This window comes from Bos indicus x Bos taurus, chromosome 1 (genome assembly GCF_003369695.1).
Source record: "Bos indicus x Bos taurus breed Angus x Brahman F1 hybrid chromosome 1, Bos_hybrid_MaternalHap_v2.0, whole genome shotgun sequence".
Taxonomy (NCBI): Eukaryota; Metazoa; Chordata; class Mammalia; order Artiodactyla; family Bovidae; genus Bos; species Bos indicus x Bos taurus.
The window spans coordinates 139,645,426-139,672,531 of record NC_040076.1 but is presented as its reverse complement, the minus strand read 5'-3'; the positions used below and the strand labels follow the sequence as shown (position 1 = coordinate 139,672,531).

The window sequence follows — 27,106 nt, the reverse complement described above, 5'->3', positions numbered from 1 at the left end:
ATCGTCTGCCTGCGATCCCAGACAAGCCCGCCCAGGACTCCAAATGCCTACAGCCCTGGGCATTTCTGTTGGTCCCTACCCTCCGCTGCATTTAAGATGCTGAAGCCCCAGCTGGCATTCCACGTCTCCCCACCTATACACCTTAGCCCCTCACCCCCAGACATGCCCACATCTCAGCATCATGATGAGGCCCACAATCATCACTGCAGCCCCCACGGGGGGAAAGCAGCAGAGCCAGTCCCTGCTTTAAACTCACCCAGCAATTCCACTCTTGGGTATAGATCTGAGAAAAACAAAAGCACTAATTCAAAAAGATACATGCACCCAATCTTCATAGCAGTGCTATTCACAGCAAGGTATGGAAGCAACCTAAACGTCTACCAACAGATGTGTAGATAAAGAAGACGTGGCACATATATATACGGTGGAATCCTACTGAGCCATAAAAATCATGAAAATTTGCTATTTGCAGCAATATGGATGGACTTGGATGGCATTCTGCTAAGTGAAATAAGTCAGACAGAGAAAAAGATACTCGATGATATCACTTCTATCACTTGGTGATGATATCACTTGGTGATGATGTCACTAAGATATCACTTGTGGAATCTGAAAAATACAACAAACAAGTGAACAAAACAAAAGAGAAACAGACTCACAGATACAGAGAACAAACCAGTGGGGAGAGGAAAGGGCGAGGAGCAAGACAGGGGCAGGGGGTTAATAAGAGTTATTATGGGATTGTATGAAATCATGTGTGTGAAACTTTTGAAAATTGTAAAGTGCTACAGAATTTAAAGAATCTTTCACTCAATAAAATGTCTTGCCCCTCCCCCTTGAGCCTAGAAAGCGAAGGCAATACTAAAATTATATACTTGAAGCAAGTGAATTTTGTGGTATGTTTATTGTACCTCAGTATATTGGTTAATAAAATTAAAAATTATCTTTAAAAGGTGAAAGGGAAGGAGGGATCAGAACCAAAGTTTGGGGATGGTGGAGCAGTTCTGCTGCTTCTCAGATGCTCAGGAAGAGGAATCTCACCATGGTTGTGGGCAGCTTTCTTTAAAATCTGGGCCTCCTGGTGCTTCTTTCGCTCCATTCCCAGCCTGCCCACTCCACATTGTGTTATCTCTGCCATATGCCTTGTGACTATAGAGAAGCTCCACAGTGTGGGGTCTTCCGTGGGGTCCAGGCTACAAAACTGGGAGATCTTTGCCTTGTGTGTCTCAAACCACTCTAGCTGGCTGCAGGGAGGACATGCCCTGGCATGTGCCATTCTCAGGGGAAGGCACAGCGTTTCTATGGTCAAGTGCCCAGGGAGAGGTGCTGGAGGGCCCTGAGTTGGGTGGCAAAGAATATAGCATGAGCATGACCTTACGAATGAGGGAGAGCCCTTACTCCCGTGATTGGGAAAATTAGGTAAAAAGTAGATAAAAAAATATAAATTTGTTCTAGTTCTTTTTCAAATCTTCCTGTTTGTTTTTCATATCTTCTTGTTCCTTTCTCATGTTTTGAAAATATCTTTAAACATTTTGTGCATTATTATTTCAAGGCCTGTATCTCGTAATTCTAGCATCTGAAGCCCTTGGGGGCCTGATTCTCCATGAGGGTATATTGTTTTCTCACGTGTTTTACTATTTTTGTTTTGTGAGCTCATGTTAGCAGAGATTCATCTGGAGAATCCCAAAGGGCCTGGGTGGAGGGTAGCTCCTTCTAGAGTGTGTTTGTGTTTGCTTTTGCTGGATTCCTCAGGTCCATTTCCACACTAATTGTTCAGTGCCTAAGTCATGTCTGACTCTGCCACCCCATGGACTGCAGCACGCCAAGATTCCCTGTCTTCACTATCTCCTGGAGTTTGCACAAACTCACGTCCTTTGAGTCAGTGGTGCTATCAACATCTCATCCTCTACTTCCCTCTTCTCATTTTGCCTTCAATCTCCCCACAATTGAAGGCTTTTCCAATGAGTCTGCTCTTCCAACTAGGTGGCCAAATTATTGGAGCTTCAGCTTCAGCATCAATCCTTCCAATGAATATTCTGGGTTGAGCTCCTTTAGGGTTGACTGGTTTAATCTCCTTGCTATCCAAGGGACTCTCAGGAGTCTTCTCCAATACACTAGTTCAGTCTCTAGGTGTCCGTTTCTTTGTGACCCCAAGGACTGCAGCACACCAGGCCTCCCTGTCCATCACCAACTCCTGAAGCTTGCTCAAACTTATGTCCATTGAGCAGGTGATGCCATCCAACCATCACATCCTCTGTCGTCCCCTTCACCTCCCGCCTCCAATCTTTCCAGCATCAGGATCTTTTCCAATGAGTCAGTTCTTCCCATCAGGTGGCCAAAGTATTGGAGCTTCAGCATCAGTCCTTTCAATGAATATTCAGGAATGATTTCCATTAAGATCGACTGGTTTGATCTTGCAGTTCAAAGGATTCTCACGAGTCTTCTCCAACACCACAGTTCAAAAGCATCATTTCCTCGGTGCTCAGCTTTCTTTATGGTCCAATTCTCATATCCATATATAACTACTAGAAAAACCATAGCTTTGATTAGATTGGACTGTGTTGGCAAAGTAATGTCTCTAATTTTTAATATGCTGTCTAGTTTAGTCATAGCTTTTCTTCCAAGGAGCAAGTGTCTTTTAATTTCATGGCTGCAGTCACCATCTGCAGTAATTTTGGTGCCCAAGAAAGTGAAGCCTGTCACTGTTTTCATTGTTTCCCCATCTATTTACCATGAAGTAATCGAACCAGATGCCATGATCTTAGTTTTTTGAATGTTGAGTTTTAAGCCAGCTTTTTCACTCTCCTCTTTCACTTTCATCAAGAGGAATTTTGAGATGGAGGGAGGGAACTTGACAAGTTTCACAAATAAAGTTTCCCATTCTCTCAATACATTGAGATGAGATTCCCTGCTATAAACTTTGGGAAAAGTCTGGTTTTGAGGTCTGCAGAACTGTGGGTTAGGGATGCCAAGAGGTGACTTCAAGAATTGGTTAGTCAATCGGTTAACTAACAAGGTTTCGGAAATTCCCATAGTTGACAAGGATAGTTGGAAATGTAGGTGATTATGGAAGGAGGAGTACAATTCTCAATGGAAGCCCTTTTTCCTGTCTAATAAGCAAGTCATATCATTTTCTTGTGTGTTTTAGGGAACATAAGTTTACTTTCCACAGGGATTGGAGGAGAATAAGACCTGCACACCCCACCCCCCTCCAAATAGGAAACCACACAGCAATTTCTGCTTGGGGCTCATTGAGTCCAGTTTCATTTTTCTGCCACCCTTCCAACTCTTTTAATAATGATTCTTGCTCAGCCAATACATTTCAAAGAAACATCTCAAATGCAATTGAGCCATGTGTTATGGTGGGGAAACCGTGAACCCTTGCTTTGCCGAATAATTGTGTCATTTTTGGATTTTCAGTTCCTGCGATGATTACATCCTACCCAAACACCACCCTGGCCACTCAGGGTCAAAAGAAGGAAATGAGCTGCACGGCTCACGGTGAGAAGCCCATCATAGTCCGCTGGGAGAAAGAGGACCGGATCATTAACCCTGAAATGGCCCGTTATCTCGTGTCCACCAAGGAGGTGGGGGAGGAGGTGATTTCTACTCTGCAGGTAAGAGCATGGCAAACAGGACAGATGAGCACCTACCTTCACAGGCAGAATAATCCTGTCCTTTCACATACGTGACTGCATGTCGGGGAAAGCCACAGATCATCATCAACAGTTACAACGGGGCTCCCTTGGTGTTCCAGTGGCTGAGACTTCGCCTTGCAATGCAGGGGGTGCTGGTTCAATCCCTGGTCGGACACCTAAGATCCCACATGCCTCACAGCCAAGAAACCAAACAACTTTTTAATAAAAAGAACAAAACAAAAAACAAATTCAATAAAGGCTTTAAAAATGGTCCATGTAAAAAAAAACTTAAAAAAAAGAAACATTTATGAAACACTATCTCTCTACTTTTATATATAAAGGGATTCCAGAGTAGCCTGCAAAAATAGTACTTTATCCTACATGTGGTTAAGAGTGAAATTATTGCCAACATGGCAGGAAAACAAACTGTAATAATAAGAAGAAGAAGAGAGAAATGGCATATTTTTAATTTATTTTTTTATTGAAGGATAATTGCTTTATAGAATTTTGTTGTTTTCTCTCAAACCTCAACATGAATCAGCCATAGGTATACATATACCCGCTCCCTTTTGAACCTCCCTCCCATCTCCTGCCCCATCCCACCCCTCTAGGTTGATACAGAGCCCCTGTTTGAGTTTCCTGAGCCATAAAGCAAATTGCCATTGACGATCAATTTTACATATGGTAATGTAAGTTCCTGGGTTACTCTTTCTGTACATCTCACCCTCCCCTCCCCTCTCCCCAAGTCAATAAGTCTATTCTCTATGTCTGGACAAATAGCATCTTTTAATGACAGGTAATTCTGGAGAAATGACAGCCTACACTGTGCACTTTTTTTTTTAACTTCCTGAAAAAAAAGTCAGAAGAATTCTGCCACAAAAATATTATAAGGAAAATATTTTGCTTCTTGGGGGAAAACCCAGAGTAAAAAAGTATTGCAGTCTCTTAGAATATTTAGCACTGCTGGTAGTTAGCTGAGTGATTCTTTTAATATGGGGGAGACATGATGCTATAAAACACACATGAGGGACAAAAAAGTCCCGTGTTTGAAACGTGCATATCGATTCACTCTCAGATCCAATCTTGGAGTCCTGGGAGACCAAACCTTTATTGCAATGTTTATAGATCTGTTTTGTTTAGGCAGGATTGCTCTGGCTGTTTTAAAAATCCACTATGAGATTTAACCAAAACTCCTCCCAATGACACTGTTTAAGTATTTACAAATATAGTACATGATGGTCTGATGGACACTCTGCCAGTGATGTAGAGAAACTTCATCAGGATGGGCTCTACTGGCTCGTGAGAAATATTTTGGAAAGTTTGTTAAGGCTCATCATTGTCTTTTAGAGACAAACATATATATCAATAATGTAAAGAAGACATTTAATAAAACATTTATCTTGACTTAAAAACAAAATCCACTATGAGATTTTTTTTTTAAAGTGGGAGTATGTGGAATATATGTCAACCTGAATGTGACATCCTACATACATTTCACATCCAATTTAATGAGCTGGCAGCTGACATGGATTATGTACACTGAATCTATCCATTGGCACATTTACAATTGTGCTGAAATAATTTGTTCTCAGCTTTTTGTGTCCCTGTGTGTGAGTGTGTTTATGTGTGTGCTTGGGGCTGGGAGGAGAGTGAGAATGGAGAGATTTTTGTAACCAAGAGCGCTTTGAGTTGTTCTCTCTCTGCATTCCTCTGGGTAAGATGGATTTCTCTCTGCTTTACACATAGATTTTGCCAACGGTAAGAGAAGATTCTGGCTTCTTCTCCTGTCACGCTATCAATTCATATGGGGAGGACCGTGGAATAATTCAGCTCACGGTGCAAGGTAGGACGGACAGAACCTAGGGGGAGAAACTCGGCGGTGTCAGGACAGTAAGTGTGTGCCCAGGCTCTGTGTCCGAGTGGCCTCAGCTTGACACATCACACTTCCAAGTCCTAAGAAGATGTTGAATCTGAACAAAGTTGGTGCTAAAGCTTCATTTTACAGATCTCACAATTATACCAAGGTGCAGCCCCCACACAGAGGGAGCAAAGTCCATAAAGGAACTGGGTCAGCTGACTGGGCAGCCCGACGTTGTGCCTTTCTTGTTCAAATTTAGGAATCCTTACTAGATGTTCTGCCCCTGGAGGAGGGAAATGGCAACTCACTCCAGTATTCTTGCCTGGGAAATCCAATGGACAGAGGAGCCTGGTGGGCTACAGTCCATGGGGTCGCAAAGAGTCAGACACGACTTAGTGGCTAAACAACAACTAGATGATCTGAATGAAAGTTTCATATTCGGGGCCAAAATAGTTTCTGATTAATAGATCCCGAGCCAGACCAGAAGAGTGACATGTAAATCCTCAGGTTTGGTCCAGCTTTATAAGTCCTATGACAATTGGCAAATTTGGAAAAATAAAATTGTTCCATCCTAAAATGCGATTAGGAAAAAAATACTTCCAGGTTAAAAAACACAAATAAATAAGTCTGCCGTGTTGAATGCTGACAAAGTTTTTGTGAGTCACTCGGGATTTTCACTAGCATCTTATGCCTGAACGATGTTCAAACTAACCCAGGTTTTCTGTTGACCACACAGAGCCCCCAGATCCTCCTGAAATTGAGATCAAGGATGTGAAGGCACGTACCATCACCCTCAGGTGGACCATGGGCTTTGACGGGAACAGCCCCATCACGGGCTATGACATTGAATGCAAAAATAAATCAGGTAAGTCCTTCATTTCCTCCAGCTGTAGTTCCACTTCCAACAGCTGTTTTATTGGTTGCCTTTTAATGTAAGCACAAGCTGGACTGTGGGAAACTCAGAGGGAGCTCTTTTCGCCAGTCTCTCTCTTTCCTTGCATGAAGCACACCACCCCCATTTCCTTTAGTAGGAGTGATTTTGTGTTGAGATCTCTTTGTTGGGTCAGCCCTGCCTCTTTTCTCCTTAAACCAGCAGGACCTCAATCCTGCTCCCTCCCCGTGGGTCACTGTGGCACTGTCACCACCAAAGGGTGCACAGGCTGCTGCCAACCCAACCTGGCCACTGCGTTATTTTTCCCACCTCCCTGTCTTCCCCCTGCTTCCCTAGTGTCCACATCCCTGAGCACTGGCTGCGTTCAGTATCCACGGGCTGAGCTGAACCATGGTGGTTTGTGCAGAGGGCCACATATTGCTGAGACAGCACTGACCCTTCAGGGACCTCCTGGATGTGCAGGGACAGGCTGGTGGCACAGATGCAGCCAGGCACGCCTGTGCTTCGCTGGGCAAGTGGCCAGCTCACCAAGAGCCCAGAAATAAAACAGATCAGCTGTCAGGACCACATCAGGCACGCCGGTTGATCATCTTAAAGTGACAATGACAGGACCACTTTGAACATTAGGACCCATCAGGCCGAGGGGAGGGTACCCCCACTGTGGCTCCAGGTCTGGACTTAGACACGAAAGATGAGGAATTAGAGGAGCATCAGCTCATGAGGGTTTAATGGTCTCACAGTCCAGGAAAGTGGCCTCGTTTCTCACTTTCTAGGCACCGTGCATCACTTCACAGCACACTGTCATGATACATTTATCTCCTGAGCTGAAGCTGGAGCAAAAAATTAAGCTGGTGGCATGTAGAAAGGCAGGTCAGGTGGGCAGAAATGTTTCTGTAGGAGCAGGCAAGGGGCAGGGTGGGGCAAAGGGTGAGACTGGATGAGGAAGTGAGTCCAGAAAAGGGCTAAGGTGGGGGTTAAGGAAAGGAATTACTGAGGATGAAAACAGCTTGGATCAAACCAAGAACAGAGGTCATAGCAATAGTGCTTGAGGATGGCTAGAAGTCCTGGGTTAGAGATGCATAAGAAAAGATGTCAGAAGAGGCATGGTGACCAGCTTGGTTCCCTGAGCCACAACAAGAGACCTGGAAGTGAGGTGATGCTTCCATGGACCTTGAGAAAGCCTCCTGAGAGGAGCATGGTGGCTGTGGTCACACAGTCCCCTGGAAACCAGATCCCATGCAGGGGATGGAGATAGAGGACGGCCAGTGAGCAAGCTGTGGGCAGTGTTGAACCAGCAGGGATCTTTCAGAAATCAGTACCAATGGGCTTGCCCAGGGCCAAGGGCAGAGAGGAGGCCCTGCCTTCGTTCTAAAGAAATAAGGGCAGGATGGAACCAAAGATTGAGAAGTTCTGAGATCTGGGTCTTGAAGTCTTTTAGGTGAGGCAGGCATGTTCTTGCAGAAAACAACCTGGAAACTGAGGGCAAGAATGAAAACTTGGCAGGAACACAGACACACACCGTAGGGATACTCTGTAGTCTACAGAGAGAGGGACAGACCCCCACCCCCTCAAGCCTCGCAGGTCAGCACTAATAGAAGGACTGCAGGTCTGGGAGCTAGTGCCCACAGAGCCAGTCAGGGGAGCAGCTACATGCCTCCCTGTCTTCAGGGGATCGGTCATTTCCAGGTGCTCATGATGATCCAGTGGTTCCTCAAGGGAGTTTGGGTTCAGCGTGCCTCTGGCCATGTCTCTTACCAGCTGTAACCACCCCCGCCACCATCCCATCCCTGGACCACACAGTTACTATGGTTACTCCCACCTGCTGCTCAGACCCCATTCCTCATTTGACCTCCACAGGGATATATCCCAGGTCCACATTCAAGCCCATGCCTCCCTCTCATGTGCTGCTGCAGTCTCTCTCCTTTCCTTGCCTGGCAGATATGTGAACTCATATTTAACTGTGTGTCTGTGTGTCTTTTTTTAATTTATCAGTATTTTCTTTTATTGAATCTGGATTTTGACTCAAGTTAGAAAAGTCGTTCTCTGCGCTGTGATCATAAAATAAATCAACCTGTTTTCTTCCATTGTTTTGTGTTTCTTTGCCTCCCTTTTCTAAATTGAGGTCTCCAATCCATTTGGAGTCTACTCTTGTGTACACTGGGAGAGATGGATCTGATTTTATCGTCTCCAAAAATGGGTCTTCTGTTGCCCCAACAGCATTTATTAAAAATCCACCTTTGTCCAGTGATTTCCGATGCCGCCTTTATCACGTACTAACTTTTCGTATGTTGTTGTTCAGTCACACAGTCGTGCCCCGTGGACTGCAGCACGCCAGTCTACTCTGTCTTTCACCATCTTCTCAGAGTTTGTTCAAACTCAAGTCCACTGAGTCGGTGATGCCATCCAGCCATCTCATCCTCTGCTGTCCCCCTTCCATGTGTAATTGAGTCTATTTCTGGACTTTCCTATTCCGTGGGTTTACCTATATACTAATGCAGCAGTCCCAGACTGTTTTAATCATAGAGGCATTATGTCTTAACATTTGGTAAGGCTATTCTATCCTTGAAACTTTCCCTCCCAGTGTTTTCTTAGCTTTCCATATATAATTTCAGGATCAACTCATTTAGCTCCATAAACACATGTTTTTGTTATTGTTAATGGTGTCCCATTAAGTTCATTACTTAGAGCTTATGACATTTTTATGATGATGCTGTGGATTGAATTCCCACCCCTAAACTCTTTGATCAAATGACCTCCCTTGAATGGTTTGAAAACAGATAACACTCCTTAGTTTTCCATTTGCCAAGAAAAATAAAATATCCCAAGTTCCTTTGGGTGTCCTTCCTCGGACCATCACCTGGCCCTTCAGCTCCACTCACCCCGTGGCAGCGCCCCTGGGGTCATCTGTCTGGGCACAGGCACAAAGGAGCCATCACCTCCCTCGTTTGGAGCCTTTGACTTTTTTCACGTAGCCTGCATCCTGCTGATTTCTATGGCAGCCACATACTGGGTTCCTAGTAGCCACTACTTTACTCCAGGTGGACACCAAGATCTGCCTTCCATCCCCTTCCAGCATCTTGCCCTGTGTGCGAGGCCAGCCCATTGGCCTATGTGTCTACTCCAGCCTGCCATGTTCCCCACATCCCTTCTTGGGTGCCTTCTCCCCGAGGCCTCACAAATCGCTGCCTGGGCTTAGTGCCTTAGTACTCCCCCACCCCCGCCGCCTTTCACACAAGGGCTCTCCTGCAAGGAGAAGACAGAGCAGAAGTGGCTCCCCCAGGTGCCGATCCTCCCTTCTCTCACCCAGCACCATAGATCTCATCCTTCTCCACGCCACTTCTTCATTTTCTACCTTTTGCGTAATTTTGCCTCTCAGACTTTGGGTCACCCTCACTTATTCAAGCCTCTAACAACTCTTCTCCAAATGAAGTTCACTGCCTTACATTTGTCCTTGATGATCTGCTGTCCTCCTGACTCAGGCCATATCCCCTTCAAGCTGGGCTCATCAACAAGCATCCAGTTCAACCACACTGCTCCTGGGGGCCCTCCGCAGTCTTCACTCGGGTGATAATTGGACTTTTAGAGGCAGAGACTCGACTCTGAACCTCTGCATCCTCTTTACCCCTGATCTCTCTGGATCATGTCATAGAATCCTACCTCCTTTCTCAACAGGTGCTTCTCACTTATTTTTCCTAAACCAAGGGGCAAATCTGACCCTGCACAGCTCTCACCTTTCGCTCCTACAAATCAGAGGACTTAACAACAACTCTTAGCAAAGTTCCACCCCCCCGCCCCACTGCACTTAGCCAAGCTCTCTGCACTGCTCCTCCTCATCAGGAAGCCAAGTCAGAAGCTCGTCAGAAGTCTTCCTCTAAGCACGTGAGACTTCCATCAGATTCCTAGAAAATTGAAATCGAGTCTCATCAGATATCCAGCAGAGACCTTGTGAAGGTCCCATGCTGCAGGAAGCCGGCCTAGAACTTGTGGATAGCACAAGTGGGGTCAAATCCCAGCCTCACTTCTCAGCACCTCAACAACACGGTCTGAGGTTCTTGACCTTCACAATGAAAATAAAAATCCCCGCTTCATGAGGATGTTGTCAGCATCCAATTGAAAATACATTCTGTCCAGACTCTAGCTGTGCAGTAGAATGACCCAGAGAGTTGTTGTTCAGTCACTCAGTGCTGTCCAACTCTTCCTGATCCCATGGGCTGCAGCATACCAGGCCTCCTTCCCTCACCATCTCCTGGAGTTTTCCCAGGTTCATGTTCATTGCATCAGTGATGCCATCCAGCCATTTCATACTCTGATGCCCTCTTCCACTTCTGCCCTCAATTTTTTCCAGCATCAGGGTCTTTTCCAATGAGTTGGCTGTTCACATCAAATAACCAAACTATTGGAGCTTCAGCTTCAGCATCAGTCCTTCCAATGAGTATCCAGGGTTGATTTCCTTTAAGATTGACTGGTTGGATCTCCTTGCAGTTCAAGGGACTCTCAAGAGTCTTCTCCAGCACCACAGTTTGGCATCAATTCCGTGGCCCTCTGCCTTCTTTACCATCCCGTTCTCACAACCGTGCATGACCACTGAAAAGACCATAGCCTTGATACACAGACCTTTGTTGGCAAGGTGATATCTTTGCTTTTCAACACACTGTCTAGGTTTGTTATAGCTTTCATGCCAAGAAGTAATTACTAACCCTGTAAACAATTAAAGGCCTGATGCTAAGTCATGGATGGAGCCTCCTGTGGTTCTAACCACGTGAGATTCTATATGGATGCCAGTTTTAATGTCAGATGGTTCATCACCCAGTTTCACTACTTATTAGCTCTGTTAACCAGACCAGGTTGCCTACCCTCTCTGAGGACTGTTTTTTTTCCCAGGTAGGAATAGCACCATGAATCTCAGAGATGCCCTTGTGGCTCTCATATGCTACAACCACCCAGAGAGAGAGAGGCATTTTTTTAAAGCACAGATTTGTTTAAAGTACCACCCCTAGAGATTCTGACTGCACGGATGTGAAAGTGCAGTTGTCAGAAATCTTTGAGTTGTTTCCGATGTGCCCACAAATATGGGGACCGCAGAAGTCACCCTTGTAAAATTCCCAGCAGGGCACCCAGCGAGCAGATGCTGCTCCGAAACCTGAGTTCACCTTGCTTCTGGCTTTTCTTCACCCACCACCTTGACTTCTGCCCAAACCCAGCATCTGCTCTTCTCCCCAAAGCTGAGCCCCGTGGTCCACACCATGGAGATTCCCCTTCCCTCTGAGTTTAGGGTTGTTGGGTTGTTGTTGTTCAGTTGCTCAGTTGTGTCTGACTCTTTGTGACCCCAAGGACTGCAGCATGGCAGGCTTCCCTGTCCTTCCCCATCTCCCAGTTTGCTCAGACTCATGTCCATTGAGTCGGTGATGCCATCCAACCATCTCATCCTCTGCCGCCCTCTTCTCCTTCTCCTGCCCAGTGGCAGACCCAGAGAGCAACGCAGAAGGATCCCACAGAGACTGTTCTCTGTGTACAGCTTCCATCAAGGGCCCTATTCTGAGGTTTCAGTCTTGTCTACACCCCAGAAATACAGTTCCTCCCCTTTGACCCCCTTGGACCCCAGAGGCAGCAACTCCCCACTCTTACAGGTGCTGGGAACCTCAGCATCTCCTACAGGTCCCTTTAGCCAAGCCCACATCTCAGTAAACAGACACCTTACACACCATCTTTGTATGACTTACAAAATCTCCTCGATGCTACTTGGGAGTCTAGAAACCACCCTCCGCTTCCTCCATTGGGCAAGACCTGTAATCAATCCTCACAAGCATTTCATTGTTCAACCTGCTCTCCCTGCTCATGTCCTTACCCCAAATCACCCATCCATACTTGCGTCCTCCAGCTCCATCTCTAGGCATGCCTTTCTGCTTGTGACATATTCCTCCTAAGAAGTATCTTTATTTTGCCTATCATATGTTCTTGCTAGTTTTATTTGTATTTCAATTTGCAGTTCCATCCTCAAGTGTCAGGATTTCCCTGGGGTCTGTTTTTAATGCTCAGTGTGGTATTCTCAAGCACACTTTGTTTATAACCCACGACCAGTCCGTGTGCACTTTGGCATCTGAGATCAGAAGTGGCATTTTTGGCCCCTTTCTCAGCTCTTCTCCTGGGTAGCCACACCCTGTTTGTGTTCTTCTTTTGATGTCATATCACTTGCTAGATTGTGTTTGGGAATTTCACTAGACTTTGCTCTTCTTCATTCAGTTACTTTAAAATCCTTCAGGATAACGCATGTCTTTCTCTTTCTCATCCTCTTGATCTTTGCCTGAAAAGCCCACCCTGTAGTGTTTTGAACCATAGTCTAAGAGTTATGATCACTGACATCATCTTTTTCTTTCAAAGTCTAATCATTGCAAGAAAGAAGTTAAAAATACATCCTCTTCTCCAAGGACCATGCACTTCCTGCCTGAGACCCCCACCTTGGTGACTCCCCAGGGGCTATTCCCATGACTTCCCTGGCAGGAAAAGGAGAAGGGCAGTCACTATATCCCTGCAAGCTCTCAGCCATCTCCTAGACACACCTCAGGGAGTATGGCACGTTTCCATGGCTATGCCAGTTCCAGAAGGCTCCATAATGGCCTGGGAAGAGCCGTCAAACCCTACAGGTGTCAGCTTCCTCCTGGGGCTGGTTAGCAACTGCCTCTGCATCATGCAGTGCCTGGAGTTCCTCCCTGTCATCCTAATTATCTTCTCCAGAAGGCCTGACTTTCTTTTTGTGGGACAAGGCTCCTACTTATACATCATTCTGTTGGCATGAACTTCCTTCCCATCACTTGTCCTCTATTGAATCCCATTCTTCTGTTCTTCTATAATTTGTTATTTTGCAGCATATTCTCTTTTTAAATTAATTTTCATTGGAGTATAATTGCTTTACAATGTCATGTTCGTTTCTGCTATACAGCAAAGTGAATCAGTTGTTCAGTCGCCAAGCCATGTCTGACTCTTCACAACTCCATGGACTGCAGCACACCAGGCTTCCCTATTCCTCACATTCTCCCAGAGTTTACTCAAGTTCATGTCATTGACTCGGTAGTGCCATCCAACCATCTTATCCTCAGTCACCCTCTTCTGCCTTCAATCTTTCCCATCTTTGGGGTCCTTTCCAATGAGCCAGCTCTTCTCATCAGAGTATTGGAGCTTCAGCTTCAGCATCAGTTCTTCCTAAGAGTACTGAGGGTCGATTTCCTTTAGGATTGACTGGTTTGATCTCCTTGCAGTCCAAGGGACTCTCAAGAGTCTTCTCCAGCACCACAGTTTGAAAGTATCGATTCTTCAGCGCTCTGCCTTCCTTGCTGTCCAGCTCGCACACCCGTGCATGTCTACTGGGAGCCTTGACTATGTGGACCTCTGTTGGCAAAGTGATTGCTTTTTTACACACTGTCTAGGTTTGTCATTGGATTTCTTTCCATACAGGTCACCATAGAGCACTGAGTAGAGTTCCCTGTGCTATACAGTAGGTTCTCGTTAGTTATCTATTTTATACAAGGCATCAATAGTGTGTCTTCTCTTTCTCTGTCATGCCCTTCTCCCTTCAATCAGTTGGACTCAAAAGGTACTGCTGCTTTCAGGAAATACCAGTAGCTAGTTTCTATATACTCCATTCCCTGTAAGAGCCCTCAGAGGAAGACTTGAAGCCACATATTCTTCCTACAAGTCCAGGAAATCTCTTGCACTTGCAATGATCTTTGGTCAGAGCAGCCCTTGGAACTGCCATGGCCATCATTCATGTGGAAAAGGGTGTGGGGTCATTCCCAGGACCCAGAGGTCTATTTGCCATATATTTCTTCATCTAGGAAATATGCATTTATTATTTGCCAAGCTCTGTGTGAGCACTGGGCCCACAGCATTAAACATGGCCAGCATGGTCTGTGCCCCCACAGGGCTTAGAATTCAGCAGGAAACTCAGACCCTAGGTGCAATTCTTATAAGTCTGATGAGCTCAGCAGAGCAAATGCAAGAGCATCCTGGGATGGGCAGGGTGGCGTGAGAGTATGCATGCATTCTCTCTGCCACCATCTCGGGGGCATCTTGGTACTTCCACAACCACAATCATCTGTTGACCCCTCCCAATCCCAATCAGCACCTGCTCAAACTCTTTCTGAAATAAGAACTATTCATTGATGTGCTCATCATTGGTTGAAGCCCGAAAGCCAGCAGGTGCACACCATCATGGATTCAATGACAACTCTTTGCAGAAGGCATGCCCTGTCCTTAAAATTAGCTGTGGTTGAAAATAATTCCTACAGTAAAGGGTTGGAGACAACAATGATTTTAAAACTTAAAACTGAGAAGTACACTTTATGACCAGTGCTTATGAGGGAGGCTGAGATTAGTTTTTTAGTATTTCATTTTTACCACCCTCCTTTTTTGGAGAACAAGGGGTCTGATACGGCTAAAGGCTTTGCTGGTTTTCAAATACCTTTAAGAACTAGGGATTTTTTTCTTTTGGGTGGAGAGCTGCTCAAACCATACTTTTTTTTTTTTTATCTTGTACCATGAGTGTTTGGAAGTAGCTGTTTTTCACTTTATTGGCATAAGCTTCCCCCGCTTCTATTCTCCTCTGTGATTTCTGCCAAGGAGTCTGTTGTGTTGCCTCGGACAAAACTCCCTGAAACAAGCTGCCTGCAGCCCTGTACCCCACAATGTGGGTGTTGAATGTTTAGTTTTGCATCCCCTCTGATGGCTAGCCCACCAGAATAGTGGCAGCATTGCATTGAGAATTCACTTTGAGTTGTAACTTTTTTTCTTTCTTAAAAAAATTCCTACTTGTGAACTTTCAACAGCAGAGGGAAAAAACTCATGTCTCTATCTCTTCTTTTTTGAAAAACAAAACCCAAAAGACTCCTGGGATTCTGCTCAGAGAACCAAAGACGTTTCCCCTCAGCTGAACTCGGCCACCATCATTGACATCCACCCTTCCTCCACCTACAGCATCCGCATGTACGCCAAGAACCGGATTGGCAAGAGTGAGCCTAGCAACGAGCTGTCCATCACCGCGGATGAGGCAGGTATGTCTGATGGGCAGGGGGCCTCAGGGAGCAGGCTGACGGGGCTCAGATGGTTAATGCAAAGTCACAGCCGTGATGAACACTCTCTGGAGCTCCACGCCCATCAAAAACACAGACAGCACTCTCTGCCTACTTTGAAGGCACTGTTCTTCAAACAGGACTCAGGTCAAGGTTCTCACACCCAAGACTTAAAAGAAGACATATGAGGCTAATGATCTGGTGAGATTTAAAGAACCATGCTGTTCTTACAGCCCTTTTGTCTGGATGCGTGGAATCCAGGTTGACAGGAGAGCTGAGAGCCTGTCTTGCCCAAGTCCCTGTGCAGTCAGGGGAGGAAGGATCACTTAACTAGAAAACAGCTAGAATATTCTCTGTTTGGGAACTGGGAGAAGGCAGTACAGATAATTTTATTGACTGGAAACAACAATATTTCCATCATCAATGGTACTGCTGATTTTTCCTATGACAAAGTATTTCATGTTATGTTGAAAATGTCGAAGACTGAGATAGGCATTTTGAAGACAAAACAGCGCACACGATCCTACCACCTAGAGTTATTGATGGATACATGGATATCACACACTAAATTATTCATCACACATGCATGCATGTACACTCACCCACACAGACACAGACACACAGCCTTTGATACATAAGTTTGCTCGTGGTCACCTGTGGTGGCAATAATCTGGTTGCAGAGGACTTAGGCAATTGGGCAGTGGACGCCACCTGCCAGCCTGCCTCCTACAGAAGAGAAGGAAGCGAGCTGCCCTAGGGCTTCTCTGCAGAAGGGAAGGGAAAGAACCACAGCCTGGCTCATCTTGGGCGGGGGAGGGGGTGGGGTGGTGGGGGCAAAAGAGTATCCAGGCCCAAACCTAGATTTTCTTTTCCTGCCCACACTCAAAACTGATCAGCCACTCCCAACTGCTGCAGGGAAAGTGGAAGCTTGAGCAGACCTTTGTTTTCCGTCTCCAAGATTAAGGAGATCATAGCCAAATGATGAAGCTTCCACAAGAGGTCGCTGCATCTTCCAACTGCAGTTGTTCTTGACTCTGTTCCTTCTCTGTTTTGTCGTCATTGTTTAGTCGCTAAGTACTGTGTGACTCTTTGAGACTCCATGGACTATAGCCTGCCAGCCTCCTCTGTCTATGGGGTTTCCCAGGCAAGAATACTGGAGTGGGTTGCCATTTCTTTCTCTAGGGGATCTTCCCAACCCAGGGATCAAAGCAGTGTCTCCTGCATTGCAAACGGGTTCTTTACCACTGAGCCACCAGTGAAGGCTCACTTCTCTGTTACCCTCACTAATTGCACTTTGAATAGACATCATTCATCTATATCTCTTAAAGACTTCCTAAAATTTGTAATCCTGCCATCCACCATTTCTTGTATGTCCGTTATTTTCTTTAATTGAAGTACAGTTGATGTATAATGTTGTGCTGATTTCAAGTGAACAACAAATTGATTCAGTTACATATAGGCATATATACATATATATTCATTTCCATTATAGTTTATGACAAGATATTGAGAATATTTCCTATGCTATATAGTAGGTCTTTATTGTTTGGCTATTTTACACATAGTAGTATGTATCTGTGAACCCCAAACTCATAATTTACCTCCCCTCCTCTCTTCCTTTTTGTAAGTTTTTTTCTATGTCTGTGAGCTTGTTTCTGTTGGTAAATAAGTTAATCTGTATCATGTTTAGATTCCACATATAAGCAATATCTGTCTCTGTCTGACTTACTTCACTTGGTATAATAATCTCTGGGTCCATCCATGGTGCTGTAAATGGCATTATTTTGTTCCTTTTTATGACTGAGTAATATCCCATTTGTGTATGCAACACCTCTTCTTTATCCATTCCTCTGTTGATGGACATTTCGGTTGCTTCCATGTCTTGGCTATTGTAAATAGTGCTGCTATGGTCACTGGGGTGCGTGTATCTTTTCAAATTAGAGTTTTAATCTTTTCCAGATATATTTCCAGGAGTGAGGAGGATTCTGGATCATATGGCAACTCTATTCTTTAGTTTTGTAAGCGACAACCCTACCGCTTTCCATAGTGTCTGCATCAACTTACATTCCCACCAACAGTGTAGGAGGGTTCTCTTTACTCCACACCCTCTCCAACATTTATTATTTGTAGACATCTTGAGGCCATTCTGACTGGTATGAAGTAACATCTCATTGTAGCTTTGATTTGCATTTCTCTTTAAGTTTTCATTATCATAAACACTACTATGATGAGCATGATATGATATATCCTGTGATATATCTTTTGCCATTTCCAACAATATGTTTTGTGTTAAATTCCAAGAAGTAGGATTGCTGGATGAAAGCAAATGCCAAAATCTAACTCCTTTGTTATGCACAGTCAACATTGTCCTCAAGGAAACAGGTTAACATTTATTGTTTTTCCTGAACTGCACCTATATATTCATTTTTCAACTCTGGAATACATCAGTTCTTGAAACATCATTTTCAAGGGTGGGAGACAGGATAGCTTTGTGCTTTAGTCTGAGGGCGAGCCACTTCTAATGCTTGGAAACTCTCTCTGTGTGATTTCTCATCTGCAAGATTCACTTAATGATGTCTTTCTACTCCTCACCACAAACATGTTGGGTAATTGGAAAAAACCCTAATTTCTGAAAGTACTTTGCATGGTTCTAAAATAAGTAGGAAATGAGTGTTAATAAGCTCCTACAAAAATAGAATCTTATTTAAATTTTGATGTAAACAACACACTCACTTCCTGGAATTTCATCATGCTGGGGATTTAGGGAGAATAAGTCACCCCCAAAATGAAAGCTTTGGATCAGGGCTGAGCCTTCTCCTTCCTTTGAGCCACTTTTCTGACTCTGCCCACCTCCACGGCCTTCTCAAGGCAGGGATGGTTTCCAATGGTGCATTTTGCACCTTTTTCCCCATCGCCATGACCGATGCAGGTGATGTGGCTTTTTTTCTGCCGTCTCCTCTGTGATCTCCCTGTAGCTGGCCGTTGCCATGGCAGTGCTTCTCTCTCTCCAGCCAAGGAGGTCAGATGAACAGCTACTCCTGGTCACCGGTCACGTGTATGCAGCCCACTCAGGCATCTCTGCAGACAGATGGACACAGAGCCCCACCCCCTGCTTTGGCTCCTGAGCTGACAGTTGGGGTTTCACCAGGCAGGCCCACAACTCATCATTCTCTCTTCAAACTAGCTAAGGGAGAATGTGAGGGAAGGTCAGGCATGAGCAAAGAAAAGCTGCAAACCAGAACTTGCCTTGTCTTGCTGCATAGGTTTGCATGACTGAAATCAGAGAGCCATTTTCTTATGTGTGACTCATGTAGAAAGGAGGGCATTCTCCTAACCAAAGCCCCCTCTCCAGCTCTGCTTGGGGTGATAGAGCTTGTCCCTGCCACCTCCGGGAGGATCCCCAAAGGCACCTCTTTCGGAAGCCGCAGCCATCTTGAGAGAATCTTTTCCAGCCCTACAGCCGTCTTTCCCTAAAGAAATGAGTTCATCACTTAAGCAGTGAGAATCCCCAGATGGAAGCTTCTAGAAGCCATAGACCCACTCATTTTTTATGGTGATGCAGTGCCCAAGGGGTTCCCAGGTGGCGCTAGTGGTAAAGAATCTGCCTGTCAATCCAAGAGACACAGGTTAGACACCAGAGATGCAGGTTCGATTCTTGCATGGGGAAGATCTCCTGGAGGAGGGCATGGCAACCCACTCTAGTTTCCTTGCCTGGAGAATCCCATGGACAGAGGAGCTTGGCAGGCTCCAGTTCATAGGGTCACAAAGAGTCAGACACAACTGAATCAACTTAGCATGCATGCAAGTGCCCAAGTCTAGGGCACCCAAGGCTGCCTCTCACCGCCCACTTGCTGAGGAAAGGAGCCCGTAAGGTGTAGGCCCAGGTCTCCCCTACCCCATTACTACCTTGAAACTACACCAGGCTTCTCATGGCCCGAGCAGTGATGACCCTCCCTTTCTGCCACCGCCTCCTCGTGTGAGCTGCTCCTGCCCGCGTCTGGAGCCCCCTGAGGTCTATGCCTCCTCTTCTGTCCTCTCCCTTGAAAAGCAGGTCAAGTGTCATGCTCTAGTGCAGTGCCTCCCCTCTGCTGTCAAATTACTTTCTTCTCCACGTAGCTGTCTCCTGGCTTCATCCAGAGGCTTGGGTCTTATTTGCTTATGGGGCTGGGCTGAGTCACCGGTGAGAGGCACTCCTGAACTTCTATCTCTGGTTCTTCATTGGAGAATTTGCCAAGGGTCTACCATGTGCCAGGTCCAAAATTGGGCAGAGACCAGGGTGTAAAAATGGGCAAAGGAGGACTGAGACACGATGACAGAGTCTACAACAACATGCTCATCTCTGACAGAAGGAGCCTGGGGAATTCCCTGGCATCAAGAGGTTAGGAAAGGATACTCATTTCCAGGGCACAGGTTCAATCCCTGGCAGAGGAACTAAGATCCTTCAAGCTGCCTGGTATGGCCAAAAAAAAAGAGTAGCCTGGGTGAGCAGAAAGAACATTCTTTGCTGGGCATAGGAGACCAAGACAGAATTTAGTTAGAACCAAATAAATTGAAGAACAGTTGATACCTAAATGGGGAGAGGATGAATTCATTTAGTGACTATCAAATAAATAGCTTACTCCTTTAAATTATTATTCATTCAGCATGTATTATGTGCCACGTGCTGTTCTGGGCGTCCAAGACAACAGTGAACAAATCAGCTTGTCCTGCCTTTGTGGGAAGGAGCAAAAACAGACGTCCAGACCGGAGATGACCGGGGGCCACCATGGGTTTGACAGGAAGGGCCTGCCCACCTTGTATTTTCAGCCAAACGGAATTAGTGGGCTTCCTAGGTGGCGCTAGTGGTAAAGAATTATCATTTTTCACAGAAATTTGCACTTGTCATGGGCTTTACCTGTGGCTCAGCAGTAAAGAATCCTCCTGCAATGCAGGAGATACCAGCAACACAGGTTCGATCCCTGGGTTGGGAAGACCCCTTGGAAAAGGAATTGGCAATCCGCTCTGGTATTTTTGCCTGAGAAATCCCATGGACAAAGGAGCCTGGAGGGCTACAGTCCATGGAGTCACAAGTCAGACAGGACTAAGCATGCAGGCAGGACATAGTCTTGCCTAGAATAAACATTAGGAACTGTAAATATAGTCCTCATTTATTACTCTTTTACAAATTGAATAGTTTCAGTTTCTATTTAAAAAATGCAACAACTATATATTTCGGAAAATCACATTCATCAGTAATTCTTACCTCTAGCCTGCTCTTCCTGTAGGAATAAGGTAAATATTCTGGTTTAAAAAAACAGAATAAAAAATTATCCTTTCTAGTTTTAGTGCAATTTCAATTCAAGACTGTTAAATAAATTCTTAAATGTTAAATGTCAACACAATTTTCAAATTTAGTTAAAGCAGTGGATACCTAATGGTTAGTCTTCAATCATGTCAGCATTGGGAATTCAGTCTGCCTTGGATTCTAATTTTATGAAATTGTCCTTTTGCAATGAGATGAGGATCCATGAAAAAAAAAAATTACAGCTTAGGCATTGTAAGGAAAGCACTAAAATTCTGGAAGCAGACTAATTTTTGTATCATTTTTTAAAATTGTATTTTATTGAAGCATAGTTGATTTATTTGTTGTTTAGTCACTCAGTCTTGTTTGACTCTTTTGTGACCGCATGGACTGTAGGCCACCAGGCTCCTCTGTCTGTGGGATTTCCCAGGCAAGAATACTGGAGTGGGTTGCCATTTTCTTCTCCAGCATCATTTTTTATGTCATTTTTAAAGTGCTTGTCTTAGAATGTTTTAGAAACTTAAAGTAGAAAATTCAGCACCCAAACAAAAGCTCTTCCTAATTATATTGGGCAAAGCTCTAATGTGTGTAAAATTCTTTCAGTCTCTGCCTTTAATATAGATCCTATGACTGTATTTTAAGAGAGGAGAGATCTGAATCCTTTCACGTCAGAGACTAAGCAGACTAATAAATAAATTACTAACAAACCACAGAAGTCTTGATAGACTAAGCCAAAAAAGCTTTGTATTCTTATAAACTGTCAGGTCTCTGGGACTTCAGGCTTCCTGGTTGATGCAAGTGGTAAAGAACCTGGCTGCCAATGCAGGAGACGTGAAAGAGATGGAGGTTTGGTCCCTGGGTCAGGAAGACCCCATGGAGGAGGAAATGGCCACCCACTCCAGTATTCTTTCCTGGAGAATCCCATGGACAGAGGAGCCTGGCAAGAGACCGAGCATACATACACACACACGCGAAACTTCCCTGGTGGTCCAGTGGTTAAGACTCCATGCTTCCAAAGCAGGGGATGTGGGTTCCATCCCCAGTTGGGGAAGTAAGATCCCACATGCTATGTTATGGAACCAAAAAAAACAAAACAAAACAAAACAATGTCAGGTCTGTCCTGGATACAGGGATTATCCCATGTCCCCAGACCACTTCACAAGGGAACTTCTTAAAATGCAAGACCAGACTGAAAAAGCAAAATGCCCCATGTTCACACTTAATGTTTTCTGATAGAATCAAGAGCATTTTTAAACACTCTCCTAGTGACTTTGTTTTTGATTATGAATATATCTCAACAAGAAAATGACAGCTGACTATTGCCAGCCAACCCCTTGAAAAGGCTACAACGAAGGACAAAGAATCCGGAATGGGAGGTACTCTGCACCGCCTCCGATTCCTAACCAGCAGGCTCCTTGTTCAGTCTGACTTTGCACAATTAAATTAAAATAATCAAGCCTCAGTGTAGCCATCAGACCTCAAAATAATTTTTTTCAAGGATTTTTATGCATGCACCACGTACTTCTCGCTGATCACAGAACTTTTCCATGTTTAAGAGAAATCTCTTCGATGTGCTTTCATTGCATCTGATGTGGACATATTCCTGCAGAAAGGGCTGGTTTTCTTTACTACTAGTGCAACATTGGAAGCCCCTCACCCTGAGTATAGAAATTAGCTTCAGCATTAGCATTGTCTTTGCACTGAAGAATCAATAAATCCAAGAGGCTGCAGGACCCCCAGAAAACTCACTGTCCCCGTGACCTGCTAGGGAGAGAGAGGAGTGCTCTGGGTTTCAGCATCCACACAGCGCTGCACTGATCAAAGCAAGGACTCACTCTAGACTTGGTTCCTAAGACCACACAGCTTTGATTGAGTCTGTTAGGAAAAGAGGGAAAGACTGATATGCAGATGCACGCCCGAGCCTGCTGTGACAGGTTCCCAAGCCGGAGGAGTGCTCGTAGGCCCAGGCAGGAAACTGGTGGAGGGAAAATGCGGCTCCGACCTGCCCGGGGGGGCAGTCGTGTTTAGGTTTCCCCTGCGAAGGTGGACGTGGCTGGGACGCGGGGTGCAGGGAAGTGGGGGTGCATGGAAACTGCAGAGGAAGGCAGGACACAGATGTGCAAAGTTAATGTGAGGGACGAAAAGTCTGAAGCTCTGAAGGCTGCCACGTCCTCTTTAAAGAGGTAAAGTGAAGACCAGAACTAATGTGTAGGAACAGAATGGAAAGCTGGTGCCAGGCATCGTTGCTGGGCTGGAGGGGGTGGTTCAGGGACAGAGGCTGTGTCCCCAGTGAGGTCAGAGACCTGGTGAGTAGATTCCTGGGAGAGCTTCCGAGCAGAAGGCAGCAGCCTGCAGGCCCAACTGTCTACCGGCTTCTTGTAAATGTTTCCAGCTGCTGAGCAGACACCTCCGGACGATAGCCCCTCTTCTCTTCACATATATATTCCTAACATGCAATGAAGCATCTTTCCTGGAAAACTGGCTTCCTTTCTTCGCCCCCTTGGGTTAACATTCTCCCCCATTCCTGCCATCTCCGACTGTGGAATGAAAGTGAAAAAGAAAGTGTTAGTCGTTTAGTAGTGTCCGACTCTTTTTGCAACCCCATGGATTGTAGCCCACCAGGCTCCTCTGTCCATGGAACTTCCCAAGCAAGAATACTGGAGTGGGTTGCTATTTCCTTCTCCCAGTGATTGAACCTGCATTCAGTTGAATTGAACTCCTGAGTCTCCTGCATTGCAGGCAGATTCTTTACTGTCTGAACCACCAGGGAACTTAGTAACAATCCCAGCACCCACTTCTTCCCACCTGTTGCCACTGTTTATCCCTAGTTCCCCCAGTGGCATTTCTCCTGTATGCACCAGTGGTCTCATAAAGCCTCAGTTGAGACAGGGTGTGACGGTTCCATTGCACATTATCCTCATCAGTGAAATTGCCCCTACTGGTGGGTCAGTGCTCTCAGGCACCGGGTACACCCTTTTCCACAGGCTACTGCAACAGTCCAAGCCTCTATTGCGTTCCTGGCACCCACCACTCTTCCCCTGACTTTGTACCTTATGATTTTGGTGAGAAGAGAGACAATCGGATTTGAACCTACTTTCTTCAAGGAGCAAGTATAGCTGGGTGTTCACTCACCCTGCTTCCCTGCCCACTGGGTTCTCCTCCTCTCATCCCAGAGGTGCTTGCCTTATGCCCCCCTCTCTCCAACACCTCCCCTCTTGCTCTGTCCTCTTGCTAATCTCCTGGGACCTTGTTCTTTCAAGTATACCTTTCCTTTTTGCGATTTGAATTTCTCCTTTGATGTGCTCCATAAAAACACTCAGTGAGAATAATCATTGTTACTCCTTGTATGTTCTAAGCATCATAACCCAGACATACATTCTATCATCCCATTATATGGAGAAGGAAACCGAGGTGCAGAAAAATTGTCACCTGCAAAACACCTCCAAGTTACTAAGCAAGGGAGCCAGAATTTGAACTCAGGCAGAAAGATTCCAGTGCCCATCAACTTAGCGGCTGCATTGTGACATCACTCAAAACTTCTTTCTCGGTTAAATGGAAAACACGTTTCTGCTAAATTGACTTTATTCTTTCCCCTTCCTCTTCTTTCCAAACCTTCAGTCTTGTTTCTGGTCCCTATTTTTGATTTCTCATCTCCCAGTGCTCCTCACTTTTCTGCAAACTGGCATCTCCACATCCACAGAAATGGCCCATTCACAGCTCAGCAGTGGTTGTAAAGCTATCTTCCCAACAATATGTGGTCACCCAGTGGGGTCTCTCCCTGCTGACCCCTGGGTTCCCTTTTGCTTCCACTTCTCTGAAGACACTTGAGTATGTGCTGTGTTATAATCTCAGCTTCCGTGTGCTCAGCCCATTGTTCTGATCAGACTGCAAACTCCTGCTGGACAAGGCCGTCTCCTCTAAGCTTTGCACTGTGTATGTAATGCAGGGTAGATTCCTAGTACAGAGTGATCGACTGTGCATGGCAGGCGATTGGCACCCCTATAACCACTGGATATAAGTTGGTGTGGATTGCATGCTTTTTTTTTTTTTTCTTTCACTCCAATCTGCCCTCTGTGGCTACTGCCCCAGTTAGTAAGTTTTCTCTTGGAAAGAGTGGAGAACTAAAACCATCAAAGAGAATCAGAGGCAGAAGAATCCTTTTTCTCCCTCCCCAGGTAGTTTGAGTCTCCTGAGGTGCTCCAATGCACATCACTAAACAGAGTCTCCAAAAGAACCAGAGCGATCTTCGTAGCCACCATAGACTTTGATCAAAGAAATGTTTCACCACTTTCTGTTTTACTAGTGTATTAACTTATGGTTTATTCATCAAGTTGTCAAAGACAAGGTGAGAAAGAATACAAAGATGTGTGTCAAAATTCACTTTTTCTAGAAGTGAGTGAGCACAGGGTGAATGTTGTGCACAGTGATTCAGCAAAATTGATTTTCCCACGAAAGCTGCTGTGGCGCTTCTTCTGGCCCTGAGTCCTGTTACATGGGTTTCAGTCCACACTGGAACCCATCTCTAACTGACCTGTGGGTTTTGGTCTTTCCAGCTCCTGACGGCCCACCTCAGGAAGTCCACCTGGAGCCCATCTCTTCCCAGAGCATCAGGGTCACCTGGAAGGTAAACCCAGCGAGCACGCATCCTCCTGGCACTTTCTCCATGGGGGTGGGGTGGGGAGCCTTCACTCACATTAAGTATTATGAGGCCAAGGCATGCACACTTTTTTAACTTTTATTTTATACTGGAGTATGGTTGATTTCCTGGGCTTCCCCGGTGGCTCAGCAGTAAAGAATCCACTTGCGATGTAGAAGACATGGGTTCGATCCCTGGATTGGAAAGATCCCCTGGAGGAGGGTATGGCAACCCACTCCAGTATTCTTGCCTGGAGAATCCCATGGACAGAGGAGCCTGGTGGGCTACAGTCCATGGGGTCACAAAGAGTCAGACATGCCTGAAGCAATGAGCAGGCACATGTAGTTCATTTATAATGTTGTGTTCATTTCCGGTGTACAGCAAGTGATTCACTCACATGTAGGAAACTTTTGTTTTGCAAAGTTAGACTAGATACCTTTTTTACTAAAATCCAATCTTTGTATTTATGGCAGATTCTGTATCTACAGATTGTAGTTGTTGGACCATGTTTTCAGTCTCTGAATCATGATTGGATCCTGAGTGCTGGTCTTCATACAAATCGAAAACAGGCATGACCACACTCATGAAATTCATCCCCGTGGAAACATTTCCTAATTCCTCTTCCTAAAGGCCAAATCACGGACTGTGTGGTAGACAGTTTGCCAGGTGGCAAAGAGGAGAGCAGTCCTGGTTGTGCCCCTAGCTGGCAGTGGCCTTGAGCATGTCCAGGGAGGGGAGCGCTGGGCCAGCTGCTGGCTGAGGCAGTGGTCCCCCGGCATGGCCAGCAGATATCGACTGCCTGCCAGTGAGCTCATTGCCAGCTGCTGGGACGGAAAGTCTGGGCCACAGTGCAAACAACCACACCACTCGGCATGCTGCTTCCTCCGGCATACATGGTTTTCACAGCCAAACTCTCACTGAAGGAAGCAGCGTTGACCGAGATTCTGGCCTGAACTCATCACAAACTAGCATGCTGGCAGCGCTGCCCCTGGGAGCCTACAGTCATTTAGCGGGTGGATGAATCGGCTTGGTTAATTAGTCACGCCCTCTGTGTGACCTTGGAGCTGACCACCTTCCTTCCGATTCCACTTTATCTAGAATGCCGTGGCTGGGTCAGAAAGTCTGCAAAGCCGCACTTCCTTTTCCGCTTCTGGTTTCTGGTGTTGCACTTTGCACTTTTCTCCTTTGCTTCTTCCCGCTTTCCTCACCCTCTTGCCTGTGTTCTCCCTTAGCGAAGGTAAGAGCCGCAGTGAGGTCTTTAACCCACACACCTCTCGTCCCCCTGAAAAACCTCATCCATTGCATCTCTTGCTGTGTTTCTTTTTCTTTTCTTCTAGCATCAGCTGTTTCATCAAATGACTAGCCTCTATACCACTACTACTAATAAAGGATTTTCAGGCTGGGATGGACACCACCTTGGATGTAAACACACATCAGTGGGGCCAGCCCCTTTGTGTGGGCTTTTTACAGGCTTGGCCCCTGAGCTGTCATCCCTGTGGGCAGCACACTGTCTGTTCAACTGCTCAGACAAGGCAGGCCGAGCCGGGTGGGAGGGGGCCGAGGGTCTTTGTGAGGACATCCGCCAGCCGTGAGCATCACTCGCCTTGTGATGAAAGGCGCTCAGCAGGCCCCAGCCCCCCACACAGCCCGGCCCTGCTGCAAAGCGAATGCTGACTCACTCTGTCTTGCGTTCAAGCTTGGGAACTTTCCCCCACCAGCCTGCCGCATTCTCTTGCATT

The 27,106-nt window shown here is 45.8% G+C and overlaps 1 protein-coding gene across 1 annotated transcript in view; it reads left to right on the top strand.

Moving 5' to 3' along the window:
- Positions 1–27,106, top strand: part of DSCAM (DS cell adhesion molecule) — an 859,941-nt gene that overhangs the window by 698,627 nt on the left and 134,208 nt on the right. Inside the window, 5 exon segments of the mRNA XM_027551145.1 lie at positions 3,421–3,617; positions 5,385–5,481; positions 6,233–6,361; positions 15,265–15,432; positions 25,285–25,355. Of these exon segments, the coding sequence (XP_027406946.1) occupies positions 3,421–3,617; positions 5,385–5,481; positions 6,233–6,361; positions 15,265–15,432; positions 25,285–25,355 (662 nt within the window).